This window comes from Lipotes vexillifer, unplaced genomic scaffold (assembly GCF_000442215.2).
Source record: "Lipotes vexillifer unplaced genomic scaffold, Lipotes_vexillifer_v1.1 scaffold496, whole genome shotgun sequence".
In the NCBI taxonomy this organism is placed as follows: domain Eukaryota; kingdom Metazoa; phylum Chordata; class Mammalia; order Artiodactyla; family Lipotidae; genus Lipotes; species Lipotes vexillifer.
In genome coordinates this window covers 7,385,151-7,405,735 of record NW_006786690.1, presented here as the reverse complement: position 1 = coordinate 7,405,735, position 20,585 = coordinate 7,385,151, and the positions used below count along the sequence as shown (strand labels likewise).

Genomic DNA, 20,585 nt, shown 5'->3' with positions numbered 1-20,585 from the left:
AGCCGCTCCGCGGCATGTGGGATCTTCCCGGACAGGGGCACGAACCCGTGTCCCCTGCATCGGGAGGGGGGGGGGGGGGGGGGGGGGCGCGCAGGTCAGGCTGCCCTGGGAGGGAACCAGCAGAGGGCCTGGTGGCTTGACAACCCTCCTCGACACCACCTGGCAACCAGTTCAAAAGCACCGGGTGGCCTGTGGTTGAGCCCTCTCAGTCCCCTCCCTTAGATTTCTGTTTTCTTCCAGAAAAATAAAACAAAAGCATTACCGTTTGGCGGGGCGGAACTGGCCATTTCCACTCCAAAGTCCCACCTCACGGCCTGGCTCCACTCCGGGCAGCTCCTCCCTGGCATCCTCAGCTTCCCTTGTGGGCCACCCTGACCAGGTCCAAAGTTACAAAATGTTGGAGACAAAGGAGGTAAAAACGCAAGCTCGACTCTGATGCTCACGTGGGTTACTATTCTTCCCCCAAATTAAAAAATTTATTAGAAGAACATTATTTTAAAAAAAGGAAGTTTAAAATTTAGCCCACAACACCATAAATCAGCTTATCCCATAAATCTCATTTTTCCAAATTCCCCTCCAGTCTCTGTCCAGATGCTTACTTTTTATGTAACTGTAGGCACAGCAAGGGGACTGGGCTGGGCTTGGCTTTCCTCACTTGGCTGGAATCACGAGCACCCTTCCACGGAGCCACGTGACCTCCGTAATTGGTTTCATAGCTGTAAGAGTGTCCCGTTGGGTAGTCCCCTAACTTACAGGCGATCTGACTTTCAGTAAAGAGACGAGGGCAGCAGCGCCAGAGAGGCCACTCTTCCTCGTGCTGTTCAAGAGCAGACTCACATTCCATTCACCTAAAGGGACCTTCGGGGATGTGCCCGGCTGCGTGTCTCAACCCGATGTTCCAGGACAAAGGGGCTGGAGGACGCGTGATGAGAAAGGGCCGGCTCAGAATCGCCCAGAAGGGCAGCCTCTGTGGCAGGATGGCCGCGGGCACGGCAGTGGTGAGGTGGCCGCGGGGCACTGACAGCCCCCCGTCCCAGGGTTTATGGCCCTGCTCTGTGCGTGAAGCGTTAATTAAAGAGGGACCTCAACAAGTTTTTGGAAATTTATTCTTACCTACTGTACTTTGATCATAACGACATGAAACGGGAAAAAAAAATCATTTTTATGTGGTTCACATTTATGAGTTTTTACATAAAGGCTTTTGTGGGTATTTTAAGAATGTGCTAAAATGTTGTCTGAAACCACATAAAGCCATCTGAGGAGTCGCCCGCCAGAACTAACAGCACACACATGGAAGCACTTTAACTGGCCTTTGTATATTTAATGAGTCAAATAGTATTAATATTGTTTAAATGCTAACATGCTATTTCAATAAGGGGGCTCTGCCATCCCTGGCGACTCGCTCTCGGGCTGCGCACGGCAGCATGAACGAGGTATCAAGAGTGGCCTGGCGCTGCAAGCAGGCGGCTGAGGGGTTCACCTGGCCTGCCTGTGCTCTGCCCCTCCTCCACAGGGGAGGGAGGGAGGACGGTCCCAGGACCACTGCCATGGCCCAGCCGCGCTGGGCACAAAAGGGGAGGTCCAGAGGTCTCTGGTCAAGGGGGCAGCTCGGGGAACATCTTTAAAACGTGGACGCCCAAAGACGAAACCCCTGGGCTTTTCTTAGCCCTGGTACCTTCAGGGAGTGAGGGCTGAAATCCGCACACATGGTGAGGAGGGTGAATGACCTGTTGGCCACAGGGACACAGGGACAGTCTGTGGGGACGCTGCAGAGAAGCCGGCTTGGAAAGTCGAACAGTGGAAAGGGAACAGTGGGGCCTTTCAGAGTTCCAGGAACATCAGGAGGGGAACCGATAGACCGACCCAGACCAACCCGGGAACAACGAGAGGAAAACGCTGCTCTGATGTCCACCCAAGAGTGAACTCTTTCAACCAAGCGCCATCGGCTCCACAGTTGGTGGCTTTCAAGATCTTCCCAGCAGATTAATAATTTTTTAAGGCAAATGGAACTGCAAAGAATTCAGACAGCTGGCATTAAGGAGATGGGGGCACCTGGATTGGCTCCGTTAAGTCCCACCATCTGAAAAACAGCATGCTGACCACAACCAGGTTTCATCAACTTCAGAAGACCAGGTCACCAGGGCACTGCGCTGGATAAGCCCGGAGCCACAGGCAAGCCCCTCAGGTGGGCTGGCTACTTCCATGCACAGCCAATCTCACTGAAGTGCCTGGGCGAGTTAGACCCTGAACCTGGATCAGCGAAAAGCCTGGGGTGTCAGTGACTCTCTTTTTCCCAGCGAGCTATGTCATTTCCCCCTGAAATGCACTCCTCCACTTGACCAAAGTCAGCGTCACACATACAGAGTCTATGACCAGAACTCTCCAACCTCAGGACTGCTGGGGAGGAGGAGACAGAAGGGAAAACATAACACTTCACACTCAAAACGACCTACTCCACAAAAGGAAAGAACAAACCAAACCCAAAACCTAGCTGGGCTCCTAAAGCTTCATGGAGTGTTTGAGGCCGAGGTGTGCGTGGAGACCAGGATGGAAACTTGCTTCAGGAATCTGGGCTGTAACCAGGCTTGGCCAACACAGGGCTGCGCATGTTAACAGGGAAGCCGGGACTGTAATCGGCTTGGAGGTTGGCCCTCCCTCTTTCCCATCAAATCGCCTCCTGGGAGAATAGCTGGACTTGTGGCTCTGATACAGAGGCCCCAACAGGTCATGAGTCACACGCCATGACCCCCACAAAAGAACCACAGCCAGCACAGATCTGCTGGGAGCAGGGTTCATTCAGACGTGGTCCTTTAGCCGAAAGTGGGCTGGGCAGCCTTCCCAGGACTGGGCAGGAGGCCGGAGCGGACGTGGATCTCTGGCAGCGCGATGACACCTGCGATTCGTAGGACAGGCAGTCACCCCCAAACCCAGACAAGTCGGTGGGGGGTGGGGGGCAGCACAAGGCCACACCCTTAGGTGCTGGAGTGTGAGCTTCTACAGTCGGCTTCATTAAACAAAGCCAAGAGGAAGGCAAGGAATATTTATGCGGCACCAATGTGGTTTTCTCATTTGTAAGATGAAAACACTGGATCTGAGGTTCACTAGGGTCTCTCCCAGCTCTGACACTCCAGGATCAGGTGGCTGCATGAGGGCCGGTATGAGGCAGACTCTGAGTGCCACAGTGCAGATTCCGAACATCTTAAGTTGACCAAAACTCTGCTTACACACCTCCAGTGACAGCCGTTTCCACCGTGGTTTTTGGAACGCGTCCCAGAATCTGCCCACGGACACGGGACAGGTATTCTGTAGACATTCCTTCCAGCACACACAGGTGCAATAATCCCCAGAGCAAACATGCCGATCGGCTTAGGCATGCGCGACTTTAATGCCAGTTGCACTTAGATGTGCACATCTGGACCGTGGCTGCGGCACTTTACAGCCTTGCTTTACAAGGTTTTTATTTTTTTACTTAAAGAGGAATAATGATCTCTCTGGAAACAATGGTTCTGCTGCAGGGGCCGCCGAGCTGGCCTGGCACCTGACCACACCGTCCGCACTGCATGCCACCCGTGAGCATCCTCTGCCTCTCCGGGCTACCCGTGAACACACTGCCCACCCGGGAGGATGTGGATGGTCAAGGCCTTCTGGAGTTGCCATCGCCATCGCCCAAGAGCTGCCATTTTTGAGAACCCTTTCTGTGTCAGGAGCTTTGCATACATTATTCTACAGTTAAGATGGTGGAAACCCAGAGAGTGAAAGGAATGCACCCAAGTTACACAGCTGAGAACTGGGGAGCTGGCTGCCCCAGAGCCATGTCCTGTTCTCATGGCCCTGGTTTAGCCTGTGGGGCTGGACTTAGGTAAATTCTCTCTCTCTCTCTCTCTCTCTCACACACACACACACACACACACACGCCGCTGTACACAATGCTGCCTCAAGTGCAGGAGAAAGTCAGGGAAGGAAGGAAGGGGTACACCAAGTGTCCAGGAGTCTGGGCAACGCCGAGAACCCTGCACTGGGAGTTCTGGAAGGAGGGCCCTCCACTTCAAGGTGGCAGCAGGGGCCTGCTGGCTGAACGGCTGGAAGACCACCCACCCTCGATACTTGCACGAAGCAGCTTCCCTGGCAGCTCAGGGTGCCCGGCAGGACCAGGGAGCACCACCACCGGAGGAAGCTGGTCCTCGCTTCACCCCAACACGTGCGGCCACATAACCCGAAGCGTGACTGGCTGCCGTGCGGTGACAGAACCCAGGAATCCTGGAGGAACCAGAGTCCTTGATGCTGAGTCGGGGATCAAGTTTGTAAATGAGCCTGTCTTCTGCATATGCTCCTGTTTTCCATTTAACTTTCTTCCAGCAGGTGAGAAGCAGACAGCGCGTGCCAAGGCAAGTAGACCCTGGGCACGGCCTCAGGAGCCTGGCGAAGGGGACCCACGTGGACGCACCATCACTGGCCTCCAGGCTGGGGGGCAACGAGTGGCCTGTCTGGACCCTGCGTGCACAGGCTCTGGGAACCGCAGGAAATGCCCCTGCTTCAGAGCAGGGCTCAGAGCAGCTGAAACTTACACCACGAGAGCAGGAAGCGACTCGACCCAACTCACCCCAAAGCAGACAGGGCGTCTCTCCACGCGTCTCCCACTCCATCAAAACAGCGCTGCTGAGGCGACCTTGGCTTCCCACTTAGCTGCCTCCAGCACTCTCACACCGGCCCAAGACTGGCAGCCGGAGGCCCACAGCAGGTAGGGCGGGTTCCCAGAGGCCCTCCAAACGCATGGAAGATACAAGTAACGTAGGTGGAAACCCAAACACTAATTATGCTGCCGACAAGCGGAGAGCCAGCCACGACTTCCCCACCTTTACCACGCGGTCCCTGGGGCACAGGATGTGTAGCAAGCGGCACCGTGGCAGGGTCCCTCGGGAGACCTTCAGACACGGGAGAGGCCCTCCACCTCCGGGCAAGGGGGAAAAGGTTCACGCAGCGGGGGCCACCCAGACCTGTGTGAAGGCGCAGGCAGCCAGGCCGATGGCCAATCCCGATGGTCCAGGTCTCACCTGCCCCAGAACTTTCCTGAACGATTCCATCACCTCACGCTTACTCTGCTCAGTGCTTCCACCCATCTCCCGGCTGAGTTCTGACTCTGGAGACCAAAGGTAACTCGGCCTGGCTGTTTCTGGTGGTGGGAAACACAGGGTAACCTCAAACCACAGGTGTCGCTCAGCCAGACTAGCGGTCAGGACCAAGCAACCAGAATAAGAGGAGTCCGGGTCAGGGTCTTCCACCCCAGCCCCCAAACAACTTCTGGAGGAATCTCTCAGGACGTACAGTCAGAGCTGTCCCACGTACCCCGAGACCCTCCAGACCCTTCTGAGGACTACACCCCAGGCCTGTGCCGGACGAGGGCCCGTGCACCTCTCCGCATGGCTCCTGTCCACTGGCCACACCAGCGAGCCCCTCCCCACCAGGTTACACGGCTGAGCCTGGCTCCCCACGACCACCCAAGCTTCCACGATTTGCTAGGAGGACTCACAGGACTCAGAAGAGTCGTGCTCACAGCCGTGAGTTATTCCAAGGAGACAGGGCACAAGCCGCCGAGGGAGGGAACCAGGTACAGGCTTCCAAGACTGGCCCCGCCCCGCCCCGGGGAGTCACACGAGGTGCGCCTAATTCCCCAGCGACGACGGGCCGGGACCGCGTGTGAAGTGCTGTCCCCGGGGAGCCCCCCGCCCCCACCCCGAGCCTCGGTGCCCAGGGTTCTTACTGCTGAACTCCTCTGCCTGGCACACAGCGCAGCTCCAGACTCCAGCACGGAGGCTGCACTTCTGCACAAACCATAGTGTTTGCGCGACAGTTTCCATGTCATGACTGCTCCTATCAGGGAATGGAACAAAACCTCCCAAATCCAAGTTCCCAGATGCCAGTCAGGCCTGCTCTGGTGATGCTCCTCTGAGACAGGGACACCCGCTCCAGTCACCCCACGGCCCTTCCCCAGCCACTGCTATAGATGCAGCGCCCAGTTTTTGGTCCTTCTCAGCACTTACCAGAGGGTGCGAGTCCTTTGTTCGTTTGTTCACTTCTTCCCCTGTGTACCACCCCTGCTGGGCCCAAGGGGCCCGCCTGACCCACCCGCACGGCACCTGAGTGCCCAGAGCATGGCAGGCTCTCGGGCAGTATCTGTGGCTCCGTCCTCAGTGCTCTCTCCCGTCACGCAGGCGGGAGCCGCTTCACCCCATTTCTGAAACAGACTCACTCGAGGTCTTGCTGTGGCCTACGGCAGAGCCCCACCAGAACCCGAAGCCTCCTAGCGCGGCCTGCTGCCTCGCTGCGTCGGCACCAAAACCAACCCCCAGGCACAATAAAAAAACACATGCACACAGGTCACTGCTGCAAGACGAGGATAAGTCTGTCACATTTGAAGGTGCGAGTGGACACCATGAGGGCAAGGTGAGCCTTGGGAACAGCACCTCACTGACTGCCCTCACCCACCCCCCACCCCCACCCCCCAAGATGGGCAGTGGCACCTTGCTGACAGATAAGGAAACAGAGGCCAGAAAGCGGACCACTCGCCCCAAGTCAGTGAGTAAGGGCAGACCAGAGAATCAAGGCCAAGTCTCTTTCAAAGCCCAGCTCCTCCCCCACTCTGCAGCCTGACGCGGACACAGTGACTGCTGCTGGGAGGTGTCTGTGCCTGCTGCCAGGGTGTCCCCACCGACCACCAGTCAGCTGCTTCCCACACTTCTGCTACCTCCATTTCATCAGAAAGCCTCCCGCTGCCACCTATGATTCCCATCGGGACTGAAACACTGAAACTCTCCAGGCCCAATGCTCACATCCCAGGAAGGGGTAGCCCCGGGGAGCCCAGGGTGAGAGGTCTGAGATGGCAGTTGGGAACATGGAGTTTCAAGGACCCAAGAAACCAAGGCAACAAACTTTTTCCGCACAGGAACACGGATGCCCTGCCTTCACTGGGCTGGTGTCGCTCAAACGTCACGTGACAGAGGCGTAGAGAATGGAAGGAAGGAGCGGAAGCAGCCACAACTGTGACCCGGTCCCAGCGGGGGAGAGGAGGCGGGAGCCGCGGGAAGGCCCATCTGCCCGCGCCCGGCCGCTGCCAGAGAGGCTCGCAGGCTCTGGGGCTGCCACAGGGACGCCAGCCTTGGTTCACTCTGTAAACGTCTTCCAGACAAGAAGGGCTGATTAGGAAACCTAATCAAGGCTTTTGAAGATTATCTCAGACCCGAAGCAAAGGAAGAACACAAAATGCCTTCCCGCCCGCTCCCCCACCCCCTAGACTCTGGCCTTCGTTAAGCTTTGATTTCAATCAATTGCACACCCACTAAAATTAACTTATAAGGCCAATAAATTGCAACCGCATGTTTGAAGGTATTATCTGCTGCAAGCCAAGAGCCAAGGACTGCAGAACACGGGGCAAGATGCCTGGCACAGATGGGAGCAATCATCTCTGAAAGAAAGCAGGGTCAGCCCCTTCGGTCAGAACATCTGGTCTCAACAGAACCGGGGCCGACAGAGGACCCAGGGTGAAAGCCAGAGTGGGGAAGGTTTCCCATCTTCTCTGGGAACCTGAAAACTCAAAGCACTGATCATGGGGTTCGTGGCAGCCAACTGGTGGCTCACACCACAAATAAGATGTTTCTCTGGCAGCTGCAAGTGCTGACCCTCTACTAAGTCTCTCCCGAGAAAGATGGCTCACTTAGGTCACGTGATGAGGTTCTGTGACCGACGAGCTACCCCAGGCTTAAGGCCTGAGAAAGCAGAGACAACTCTGCCAAGAGAGCAGTGACCCTGTGAGCCAGCCACCCGAGAGGAGGCCCTTTCTGTGACCTCTCCCTATTCCCCAGGGGCTGAGCCAGCCCATGAATTAGAGCCAGGAAACCATCTTGGGGCTTGGCAGAGAATGAGGGTAGCCTGGATGTCGGCGACCAAGGTGGGAGGGCTTGGGGGGAGAGAAGTGATAACGTTCCAGATGACTGGAGAGTTGATCAAGACTTCCCCCAGCGCCAGCACTCCAGCAAAACCTGCCTGCCATCTCCTGAGCATTTTCCGCAAATGGACTATTTTTAATCTAAGATCAGAGTTGTGCTATCAACGGTTGCTTAACAGTTATTCTCTTGGGGAAAAGTTACCACCACAATCCGTTTCTGTCACTGGTGACGGCAAAGAAGGAAATCAGTAAATGTGGGAGGGACGGGAGGGTGGGAGGGTGAGAACGTGGCAGGGACCTGGGAGGAGCAGGGGGGAAGCCAGGAACTGGGGGGCTTCAAAGGAATCATGCAGGACACACAGCTCACCTCCCTGGGCCCCTACGCGCCACTTGCCCACCTTGGGAAAGGAGTTGTGCTCCAAACTGCTGGCACTTTTAAGCTATATGGAGAAATGCTGTGCACAGGCAGGAGAGAGGGGGGCCACATCCCCACCGGAGCTACAAGCCAGAGGGCCTGTTCGTCAGTGTCTCCCTGGCCTGGCCCCTCACTCGGACCATACCAGTTCCACATCCCAATTCCCTACAAAGTCAAAACCTTCACAGCCCCAGGGATCAAAGCCCAGAGCCCGAGGACAGAAGCCAAGGCTTTCCCTCAGGATGCTGAGGAAGATTTTCTCTCTCACGGCAGAGAGCAGCCCCCTTCGCCCGGCCTGGATCGCATCTCAGCTGGCTCCACGCTCCCCGAGGTCTCCTCCCACTCATCGTGTTAAGGAGAACATCAGGAGGAAGAACAAGGCAGACGGGCCAGGACCAGCACAGGAGGAAGCGGAACCAGGAAGCTGTCTTGACTACCGTGGCCACAGGTTCAGTCTTAAGGCACAGCCAACAGTTGGGGAGGGGGAGAGGTCTATGCCGGAGGAGGACGTGGCAGGAAAGAGCACCTTAGGCCTCTTTTTGTTTTGTTTTTTCTTTTCCTTTTTTCCCTGTGCCACACAGCTTGGGAGGTCTTAGCTCCCCAACCAGGGGGTTGAAGCCGGGCCCTCAGCAGTGAGAGCGCAGAGACCTAACCACTGGACTGCCAGGGACTTCTCCGTTTTTCTTCTGTCAAACCTGCAGCCCTTCAGAAGCCAACAAATCTCTGTGAGCCGAGTTCAGTGTGGCCTTCCCAGTGTAGGGCGAGGGTCCTTCCTGCTAGGAGTCGCAGAACAAGGAACCCCCGAAGGCTCCTTACAGCACAGCTGCTCCCGCAACACAAGGGGGTTCTAATTCTAAGCCCGAGGGCCAGAGTCTGGCAGCTTTCAGTCATTTGAGGCGGGGACTGGTCGAGAGGCCGGAGCACAAGCCAAACTCAGTCGTAACTCTGCAATCCAACAGGGTCCCAGCATTCACAAACACCGGGGGGTCAGGAGGAGTTAAAGTCGGGCCTAGTACAGGGGATGGGCCTGCTCAGCCCCCGGGGGGCACAGGCCAAGCCCCACTTTGGAGCGGGGCACCCTGGTGCGGCAGTCGTCCGCATCCAGCCCTCCTGGGAGCGATGGTGTGCCCGTCCTCTCCTGGCGGCGTCCTTCCAATCACCCTCTCTTCCTTCTGGCAGGGCTGGGTCTGCCTGAGGCTCCGGCACCCCTCGGCAAGCCCAGGACACGGGCCATCCTGCCGGCTGCTCGGGCAGCAACTCGGCAACCAGAGCCAGCAGGCGTGAGGCAGTGTCGGGGAGCCTCCCCTCAGAGGAACTGCTGCCTGAGCCCACGTGTCCACGTGAAAGGCAGGCAGGTGGAAGAATCCATGGAGGAGCGCTGTGGCTTCCTTCACTGGCATGACAGCAAAGGAGTCTTCCTTCCTGCGGGAAGAGGTCTATACTGCGGAGGGGCAGGGATGAAGCATAAAGAGGAAGGCCTGACCTACTGCCCCTGCCTCCCTTGGAACGATCTGGTCCCTAGAAAACCTGGAGCGACCACTGACCTGTGTTGCTCAAGGCCTCCGAGGCCCTCGCTAATCTCCATCTGCTCCAGAACCACAGCGGGAAGAGCTCAGGCTCTGGCCCTGCCAAGGTCACTGACATGGCCACTAACAAGTCACAGGGCACTCTGACGACGGGGACTTCCAGAGGTGAGCAAGGTACTGGGAGGGAGGGGGCAGGGAAGGAGGAAGGGAAAGGAAGGAAAGAAAGAAAAAGGAGACTTGCATTCGTAATTATTAAACCAGAAATGAGTTGGCTCATCAAGTGTGGTCCAGCTGGGAAAACGGTCCTCACGTACGGCCTCAGGAGGGGGCGTCCTCAGGACACTGATAACACAGGGTGCTTTGAAACTGCTGACTCTGGTTGCCCAATGACAGCTCTAGCCAGCCCGGTGGCCTGAGGTTGCTGAGACAGGGAGAACTGAGCCTCCCCTCACATACAAGGGCATGAAGGGCCTCCTGCCCTCCTCTGTGGGCGCCACCCGCAGGCCTTGTACTCTCTCCTCCCCCACAGAAAAGCACACTGATGCCGCTGGGGACAGACGGCATTCTCTGGGCCAGGATTCCACCTCTACAGACCATCCCAGAACTTCCGGGGCTGGCTTGTCCTGTTAGATCCGCCACTGGGTGGAGGAAGCTGTCCTGTCACCCCCTCCCCAACCCCCCGCAGCCCCGCTCACCTTTACAGGACAGTGCAGGCCCATGCACAGCCCCAGAGAAATACAGGTCATTAAGGCTTAACGCCACCTTCAAAGTGGACGCTCGCCCAGGCAGGGGAGCCTTCTCAGGAGGCGGCGCAGAGAGTCAGACCTAGGGTACGAGCCCAGCTCCTGCCGTTCCCTAGTGGATTAACTGCTGGAGGACTTCTCTGAGCATCGGTTTCATCGTCTGTTAAATGAGGTAACTCCCACTTACCCTACAGAGTCGCTGTAAGGATTGGGGGATCACAGTGAAGACTTTTTAATGGTGATGGGGAAAGGCTCATGATGTTAGGCCAGTCAAGACCCCACAGAAGGCACACGTCTAAGACTGACCACGTGTCATTATACACGTGAACCAGCGAGACAGGAGGGAGAAAGGAGTCAGAGACGACACCGGCCTCTTCCCCGGGCCTGGGCCCAAACGGCAGCACAGGGCACCAACACGTCTGCATTGCTTTATTCGGGAAATCACAGCCCAAATGTTTAGCCTCTAAGAAATCAGAACCAGCCTCGTTCTGATCCTTGGAGCCGCCGGCACAGGCAGCCCTCCGCCCAGACCACTCCTTTCCGGCGCCGGCCCTCAGCTCCAGCGTCAGCTCCCGGAGCGGCATTCCCGACACCTCCCCCCCCCCCCCCCCCCCCCCCCCCCCCCCCCCACAATCAGAACCAGCCTCGTTCTGATCCTTGGAGCCGCCGGCACAGGCAGCCCTCCGCCCAGACCACTCCTTTCCGGCGCCGGCCCTCAGCTCCAGCGTCAGCTCCCGGAGCGGCATTCCCGACCCCGCCCCCCAAGCCCCCCCCCGCCCCCGCCCCCTGAAAGCCCCGAGTCACTCCCTGTCTGGTCACCGTCACCGCACCGACTTGTTTGCACTCTATTGTTTGTCCTCCCACAGTGGACGCACCGCACAGGCAGGGTCGTGGCCCTCCATATTCAAGGCCAGTGCCCCAGGACTTGGCAAGCAAACACTCAAACGTCAGTCAGGTAAATGGATAACTGTTGGACTCTGGAGTTGGATAAGGATGGTTTCATACTGGACCATAACATGCGAAATACGTTACTGGCTGTGTGAAGTTGGGCAAGTGACTTCACCTCCCTGAACCTGTCAACTCATTTGTAAAACGGGGACAATCCTCTTGCACAGGCTGATGTGAAGATCAAGTAAGACTGAGAGGCAGCGAACACTGTGGTCGCCCAGCCACTGGCTGGTAACTGCTGTTATTACCACTGCTATCTTATTATGAATATTATCACTATCCCATGAAACTGACTCCACTTGGGAATTCGTATTTAGCAGCTGGATAAGCTTCTTGCCAAATGGCCAGGTAAGACCAACTACAAATAAACCAGAGATGACAGCAACGAGGAAATCTCTCAGCATCACTGGAAGAGGAGCTATTCTACCACAGGGCAAATTTCTAGACGTAAGAACCCTTTAATCAGTGAATTCACTCTAACGGTGAAAATCAATAAGTTGTGGAAACTTCAGGCAAATAAGGACTCAAGTCCTAGCTCTTTGCCTCTGTGTCCTGCAGTGATTCATTTAGCCCCTGGGAACCTCAATCTCCCCATCTGTTAAAAAAAAAAAAAAAAAAAAAAAAGGGAAAATAATCTCCCCCAGAGGTTCTTGAAAGGATTAAAGATAATGTATATACAATACGGGCACATGACAGATACCGCAGATAAAGCTGAGTCACACAGTGACGCATTCGGGAGCTACCGAAATGTTCAGGGCCATTTGTTCAGGGTTTCCTCAGAGCTTCTGCTTGTGTGTTGTGGGTCTTTTTGTCTGTCCGTGTGTCAGACTGAAAAGTGTCACTTTTCCTCCCAAACCAGCTTGTAAAGTAAATTCTTTATTATATGCGTTACATCAGATCTGCTAAAAACTGGAAAACCATGCCAACTGTCTGCAAGATGGAGACCTGAAACTCCTTCTTGAAGTGTAACAACACCAGCTTTCAGACAGTGGTTTCAGCCGTTCAGACGCTTCGTTTCTCTCATTTCCATTTTCTTGCCTATATCCTAGGTCAGGTCAGGGAGAGCACCCTGTAGACCGAAGGCCAATTCCCACCTACCTCAAGCCTCAAGAAGATGGTTTTACATTTTTAAAGGATAATATATACATAAAAAAAAAAGAACAAAGAAAAAGTGATAGAGACTTGTGTAGCCTGTAAAGCCTAAAATGTTTACTATCTGGCCCTTTGCAGAAGTGTATGCCACACCCTCCCCTAAATGACTGAATTTGTACTGAGGTAGCACTGCATGTATTACAGTTTTGTTACATTTTCAATACAGAACTTAATTAAAAATGAGATTCTACGGCTTAGGAAAAAACGCTTCAGAGGATAACCTGCTTTGGAGCCTTTCCTTGCAAGGTGGATTAATTAAGTGGTCACCTTTCTGGTGGTGTGGAGGGACTGGACGGAAGCAGAAAGCAGATGCAGCGAAAACACTTCCCAAAGTGCAGGCTGAGGCCCCCAAAAACTCGGGAGTCAGCAAAATGTTGGCTCAGAGGTGGCTGCCCAAGGCCCACTGTTTAAGGACCTCGACTCCTCCCGCCCCAGTGACTGGTCTGGAAGCAGGGGCCCTGAGCTCCAGGTAAGAACAGAGTCAGGGCAGGCAGTGCAGTGAAAACCAGAGGGGCCTCTGGAGACAGACAGAGCCGGGTTTGATTCCTCACTCTGCCTCTTGCCTTTTGGACAAACACCTTAATCTTTCTGAACTTTGATTTCTTCATCTGGGAAATAGGGACTAGAACAGTGACCACATTTGTGAGGATTTAAGGATTTAAGACAACGTGTATGAAATATCTGGCACTGGGTCTTGCACACAGGAGGCGCTGTCCCAATGGCACCGGCTGTTCCTGAGAGGCACGATGCAGAGTACTGCCCGGGCAAGGTAGCAGCCTCTCACGACTGACCCGATGACCACGCTCAGGCCCAGCGCCCTGCTGGGGGAGCTCAGAACCTTTACTAGTTAGGCCAGCCAGGCGGCAGGTCTAAGGGAGACGACTTGGCCTCGCGTTTCATCTATGAACTACCTATCAGAAGAGCTGTGGGGCAAAGGGAGTCCGTAACTCACAGGTCTCGGTACTGGTCAAAGGCATTGTTGGCTTCCACCTCCAGCTTCCTCAGCCGAGCAGAAGGCATGGCCCCATCTTCCAAAGGAGGGTCATACTTGTTACTCCACGGTGACCTGGAGGGGAGAAGGAGATCACATGAATCATTCCAATGAGCCATCGGCCCAAGCTCCAGCTTCTGAAATTTCAGAGGAAAAGCCATTATCCACAGGCCCTGGGCATAGACACGGCTTTCTCAAGGTTTGCAGAGCAACGGCTCAGATTCCATCTGACCTGGGTATGAACCCCAGGCTCCAACTCTCACCAGCTGTGCATTTCCAACAGGTGTCTTGACTTCTCTGAGCCTCCCTTTCCTTATGTGCAAACTGAGGCTACTATTTACCCACAGGGCTGCTTTGAGGAGCACAAGAGAAAAGTACTGATACATCAAGTGCCTAGATTAGAGACGGGCATACAGTAAGTGCTCAACAAATGGGACTTCTTTCTCACCCTTTTTAACATTTTCCTTTATTCTCACCATTGTTTTGATCAATAGAGGCCCCTCTCTCCTCCCTGGCCTGCTGGCAGCTCTGGAGAAACTCTTACTCCTCAAAGATCTTCTTACACGATTAAGGATTAAGAAGAGAGCTGTCAGTTATGGAAGCAGCAAGAGAGCCAGCCCCATGGGGAAAGGCTGACCACACGTAAGAAAACCTGAGGGACAGAGTTCTCCCCGTGAACAGAGGATGGCCTTCCAGCCTCCAAGGGCTGTGCACACAAAGAAGGCTGTGAAGTAATGAGAACCAGCCTCACTTTTTCCAGCCCAAAGTCTTGCTGCATTTTTTAAAATGTATTTTGCCACATCAGGAAAGCATTTAATCACAGAGAGTGCTGGAAGGGGGGTTATAAGGGAAATAGCCACTCATTAATTCCCACAGGTGGAGTTCACAGAGCTGGGGGTTCAAAGAAAGAGAATTAAAAAGGTGAGGGGTTGGGGGGGCCCTGCCTGGTGGCGCAGTGGTTAAGAATCCGCCTGCCAATGCAGGGGACACGGGTTTGAGCCCTGGCCCGGGAAGATCCCACATGCCACGGGGCAACTAAGCCTGTGTGCCACAACTACTGAGCCTGCGAGCCACAACGACTGAGCCTGCGTGCCACGACTACTGAGCCCACGTGCCTAGAGTCAGTGCTCCGGAACAAGAGAAGCCGCCGCAATGAGAAGTCCGCGCACCGCGACGAAGAGTAGCCCCCGCTCGCTGCAACTAGAGAAAAGCCCGCGCGCACAGCAACGAAGACCCAACACAAAAAAAAAAAAAAAAAAAAAAAAAAAACAAGGTGAGAGGGTAAAAGAAAGGAGGAGAGGACATTCTGGGGCATAAACACCTCGACATGTCCACGGTAAGAAACCCCACTGCCCCTCCCGTCTCCCCCCCTGACGACACCACTTCACATCACTGAGGACTCAAAAGAACCTTCTGATTTGGGATTGCTGATAAGGGAAAAAAGGCATCACCGCCTCCTGAAGCCCAGTTTTAACTAATTCTGTGCACAAACATCTTTCTTCGTGGTAACTGATGCCTGGCACCCACCTCAGCAGATCATGTCAAGTCTGCTGGGCGACCTCTTCTCCCAGCCACCCTCAGGCAGGGGTCCCAGCTTTCTTGGCTGCTGGTCCACAAACGTAAGTGGGGGAAGAGTTGCTGTGCTTGGCGTCCCAAAAGGGCCTCATGCAGCAGCTGCCCAGGCCACCTCAAAGCAGAAGGTGCCTGGAAACCCTTCTTTCCACACCAGCCCCTGACTTCACTCACCAGTCGGGAGAGACTGTGCAACAATGGGCTGAAACACTCCCCACTGCCCCGTGACCAGCAGCAGCCAGCTCTTGTGGTCACGCTGGGTTGCGCACAGGCCACAGCAAACAACGGGCTGTTGGGCAAGCCAGGACCCCACCTGGCTCAAAGAGCAGGCGAGAAGCCGACGCCGGGCACCCTCTCACACTCCCCGAGGCCTCTCCCTCCCTGGGCAGGGCTGACACGTCCATCATCACTGCGTTCACCACTCACAACAGTGCTGCCCGACAGAACTTTCCCCGACAACAGAAATGTTCTGTATCTGCGCTGTCCCAAACGGTAGCCACTAGCTTCATGTGGCTCCTGAGTACTTGTGTGACTGAGGAACCGAATTTTAAATTTTACTGAACTTGAATTCGTTTAGACGGTCAACTTTAGACCTTAACTCCCCGAGGGCAAGAGCTGTGTCTGTCTTGCTCTCCACTGTCTGCTCAGCACCTGGAACAGTGCCTGGTGCTCAACCACACGCTCATGAGAAAAAAAAAGGCAGAGGAACGAGTGAATGATCTCGCACCCGACACAAAGCAGAAGTAACCACTGCCCCCGCCTGTCCCCTCACTCCCACACAGATGTCGGTTCCTGCAGCGGTCACATCCCCGCCCTTGACAACGAGAGCGCTCCAGGCAGAAGCCTGTGCAGTCTGCCCTCGCACCCCGGCACCCAACACAGAGCTCATGGGCTGAAGCCTTCCAGCACGGGGTGGGGAAGAAAGGACACACGGCACTCCTGCAGGTGTTCCTCCAAACCAACAGAGATGGAGCAACTTTCTGCTTTTTCTGCTGAGGGACACCTAAGCATTAAAAAAAAAAGAAAGAAAGAAAGAAAAAGAAAGAAGAAAATCAACGAAGACCTCTTACCAGATCCAGAGACAAAGATGGAGTTGCAGAGCGCTGTCACCACCACTGTTTATTTGTAAACTACGCTTGGTACCTCACCTCCACTCACCGAGGGGAGTGCAGAGGAATCTGAGCGGGAGAATCTAAACTCCCCACCTGCCCTGCGGCTCCTCAAGACCCCAAGACTCTCCTCAGCACACTCTGAGGTCTCTGACTTCCGTTTCCACGGTTACACGGCCATTGCTGTCCTGGGGGCCTGGAAGTCCCACCCCTACTGGCTTTCATTTAAAGGCGACCTGATTAGACATAAGAGCCGATCTCTCTTGAAGACTGGGGGTCTGGAATTTTCAAGACACATCTCTCCCTGCTCACAGACGACAGCGTTTCAAGCTGTTAGTCCTGGAGCCGGGGTAATTGTAGCTGGGGGAAAAAATCATAACATTACCCAGAATATCCTGAGTGGAAGGGGCACTCAGAACACATTTTAAGAGCTTAAATGGAGGCCATTTGAAAAAAGACAGATGGACAGGAACGCTTAGATTTCAAAAGTCAGGCCTTTCATTTCCCTCAGAGAATGCTTTTTGTTTCAGCTAACAGGTTTCAAACAGTGCTGCTGGCAAACCGTCACACCATAAGGATCTTATTTAAGCGAACGATCAGACACAGGACAGAAATGTGTGGAGAAACTCAGAAGACCTTGAAGTTTTATACCGAGAAGAGAAAAAAAAGGAAAGCCCTGTGCCCTGACAGCCGGGGCTCCTCTTCAGCTGAAGACCCCCAGGCCCCCTACGGAGCCCCAGGAATGCAGGTGGGAGCCGGCAGGGCGGCCTGGAGGTACCACATCCTGGGAAAGCCTGGCCTGGGCATGGACTGGAAATGATCCCAGCCTTCCACAGGCTGCCGGGCAACAGCCGCCTCGCACAGCAGAGCCCAAATTTTCAGGTGGAAAAGAGAAGTATGAGGACGATGCTGAAGAAGCAAAGCCTCAGCTGCAGGCCCCCCTCTTCCAGGGCGCCTCCCCTGAAGCCCACGCCTGGTGAAGCTGCTCATCCTCTGGCCATGGGCTCCCTGGTCTGCACCCTGCGGGACCTCTCCCTTGGTGAACTAGACCTGGCCCTATGCCCACGACCCGGACAGTGGCTGGCGCTCCAAGGCTGAGCCTGATCTGCCTCGGGGCTTGTCTCACCACCTTGGAGCTGGATGCCCACCTCTGCACCTCCATCTCCACACAGACCTCCGGGAACTCAGACTACCCACAGCCTAGCCGACTCTCCACGTCCACCCGATGGGCATCTGAAGTTTAATAAAATGCCTCCAAATCAGTCCCTCCCAGAGCCTTCCTCACCTCGAGAGTCAGTGACCCCACCTTCCAGCTGCTCATCCGCCCCACCCCCGCACCTGCAAACACTGCTGGCTCTACTTTTAAAACGGACCTCAAAGCCGACTACCTCTCCCCATCTCCACTCTAGTCTCCAGTCTAGGTTGGACGAAAATACATTCTTCACCTGACCTCCATTTGAAACTAGGAAAGGGACGTGATCACATGACAGTCGTCTAGTCTTGTTTAAATAGTATGAATTCTTTGTAATTTCCCCCAAGTTCTGTGCTGCTCAGCCCTTCACACGTGTTATTTCTTTCAACCCCCAAGTGCCCCGAGCCAAGCCCTATGGCCCTGGCCTTCAAGGCCTCCGGCCTCACCTCCTACCCCTGGCCCCCCCTCACTGCTGTCTCCCACTCGGGCCTCCCTGCCAGGCTCAACCCTGACAGCTCACCCCACCCAGGGCCTTTAAAGGGGACACTCTTCTCCCAGACCTGCGCGGGACTGAACCTTCTCATCCTTAAGTCTCATTTCACACTTGACCACCAGCGCCAGAGCCTTCCCTGTTTACCCCTCCGCCTCTCCCTCCCCTGGTCTTCCATTATTTTCTTTATTTGCTCGTCAACAATATATACTGTTTACGCAGCTGCTTACTCTCTGGATTCCTCACTAGGACACAAGCTCCACAGAAGAGTGACTCAGTGTCTGACACACGAGTGCCTGCTCACAGAAACATGTCACTCAGCATCCTGTTAAAAGAATGAACACTATCACCCTCCACTTAATACATGAGAGAACTAGAGTCAGAGACAATAAGTAATTTGTCAAAGTTCCCGTCTGCTCAAGGGGGCAGTGCTGGTTTGGAGCCCATGTCGGCTACCTACAGCGAATTTCTCCTACTTTCATTTCTCAGGCCCCAACCCCTCCCCCAAAAGAGCATGAGGCCAAAGCGTTAAGACCCAGCCCAGGTTCTGCGGCTTCTAAAAAAAAACCTATAGCCTATGGCATTCCTCCACCATTCTCCAAGGTACTGACTACAGCCAACCATCACAGGAATACTGGATGCGTGTAGGGCTTCCCAGTCTTTTTGAATATTAAGAACTCCTAGGCACCCTTAAAAACCTAGCTCAGACACCATCTCCTCCGGGAAGTCTTCCTGGAGTCAACCTCGGCCTTCTCTATGCAATAAGCTTGGCCCTGGCTGCAGGAATCACGTCACACAGTAATCAGCTCCTGGGTGCGTCTCCTATTCTAGACCACGGATCACCCAGGGCAGGGACGCAAGTCGACTTAGTTATTCGCAGCCCTGGACAGGGTGATAGAGAGAGAAAGGACAGCTGCACGTCTGTCTGACGAGCTTCATTCACATGCCCTTAAGCACGCAGGCCCTCCCTGGGCTCGGGATTCCTGTCATGGGCCCATCCTGGACCTTCTCCTTTGCAGGATTTGATGCGATTTTAATGAAGCAGCTTGCTGGGGGTTCTTTTTTTTTTTTTAATTAATTAATTAATCTTTGGCTGTATTGGGTCTTTGTTGCTGTGTGCGGGCTTTCTCTAGTTGCGGCGACTGGGGGCTACTCTTCGTTGTGGTGCGCGGGCCTCTCATTGCGGTGGCTTCTCTTTATCGCGGAGCACAGTCTCTAGGCACGCGGGCTTCAGTACTTGTGGCACGCAGGCTCTAGAATACAGGCTCTAGAGCACAGGCTCAGTAGTTGTGGTGCACGGGTTTAGCTGCCCTGCAGCATGTGGGATCTTCCCGGACCAGGGCTCGAACCCATGTCCCCTGCACTGGCAGGCGGACTCTCAACCACTGCGCCACCAGGGAAGTCCCTGTTTTTTTTTTTTTACCAACATCCCTCTCCTATTAGACTGGAAGCCCCACCAGGGCAGAGGCTTCTTGTTCACTGCTGCATCTCCAATGCCCAGTGGGGGTACTCCACAGACATCTTCTGGTCAACCGGATGGAAAGATGGACAGAAGGGAGGGAGGGAGGCAGGGAGGGAAGGAGGAAAGCCTAGCAGAAGCACAAGCAGAAAGAAGGCTGATGGGCTGTCAGATGCCATAGCTCAGCAGTCCTTGAGCTGCTGCAGCAGTGGTGAGCAGCTGTGGTGGGCGTGGCATGCCTGCTGCATTCGTGGGGCAGGAGCTCACCTATAGGAGTCCCCATCTCTGTTGTAGTCACATAAAAGGTAATCCTTTCCCACCACCTTGTCTCTGGCAATTTTCAGTGGCTGGTCAACAGAAGACAGGAGATCTTCACATAGACTGGGGACCTGGCAGAGAGAGAGGAAAAGTCAGAACAGAGGTTAAAATAACACATCAAACCCAGGCTGGCTAACGGCATCTGTAGCCATACCGTGGTCAGCATATTTAACATCTGGCCCTTGGTAGCCTGCCAGAATTATGGGTCTGTTCTTTTCTTTTCCACATGTGTCTGACACCAACTGTGTCCCTCTATAAAGAAACCTGTTCTTGAATTACAGTGGAGCGTGATTTCCAATACAGCCTTCCTTCCAAACTGCGTGCAGCTTTAATTACCTGGTCACCAGGGTGGTCTAGTAACGTACGAACGTGCTTGGTATTGGTCTCTGGTGGGCAAAGCATAAGCTGAAGCCCCGAGAAGAAGGTAAACACTTTAAACACACAGGAGTCCAGGGAGCTCTGAGCAGAAGTGCCAGTCTGTGCCGAGAGCTCCCACAGGCTGGCTCCCTTGCTGGGTGGAGTTTCCAGTACTTTCCAGGACCCCAGCCAAGTGTTACCAGGTTGGCTTACGGAGTCAACCCTACCTGCTGCAAAGGTAGCTTCCTGCCAGCTTCCCACAGTGCTGAGCTCCAGCTGCTGTGCTCAGGCTCACCCTCCTGGGCCCCTCACTGAGGAGGGCCCTCGCGGCGTGGGGGGCAGGCAGGGCTGAATCCCAGGGCAAACGCTGCTGA

At 54.8% G+C, this 20,585-nt stretch overlaps 1 protein-coding gene across 4 annotated transcripts in view; it reads right to left on the bottom strand.

The window, feature by feature from the left end:
* Window positions 1-20,585, bottom strand: part of CAPZB (capping actin protein of muscle Z-line subunit beta) — a 139,351-nt gene that overhangs the window by 22,623 nt on the left and 96,143 nt on the right. For all 4 annotated transcript variants that reach the window (XM_007459246.1, XM_007459247.1, XM_007459245.1 and 1 more), the window contains exons 3-4: window positions 19,804-19,925; window positions 13,676-13,789 (exon numbers count right to left, since the gene is read on the bottom strand). In XM_007459246.1, coding sequence (XP_007459308.1) covers window positions 13,676-13,789; window positions 19,804-19,925 — 236 coding nt within the window. The remainder of the gene's footprint in view (window positions 1-13,675; window positions 13,790-19,803; window positions 19,926-20,585) is intronic.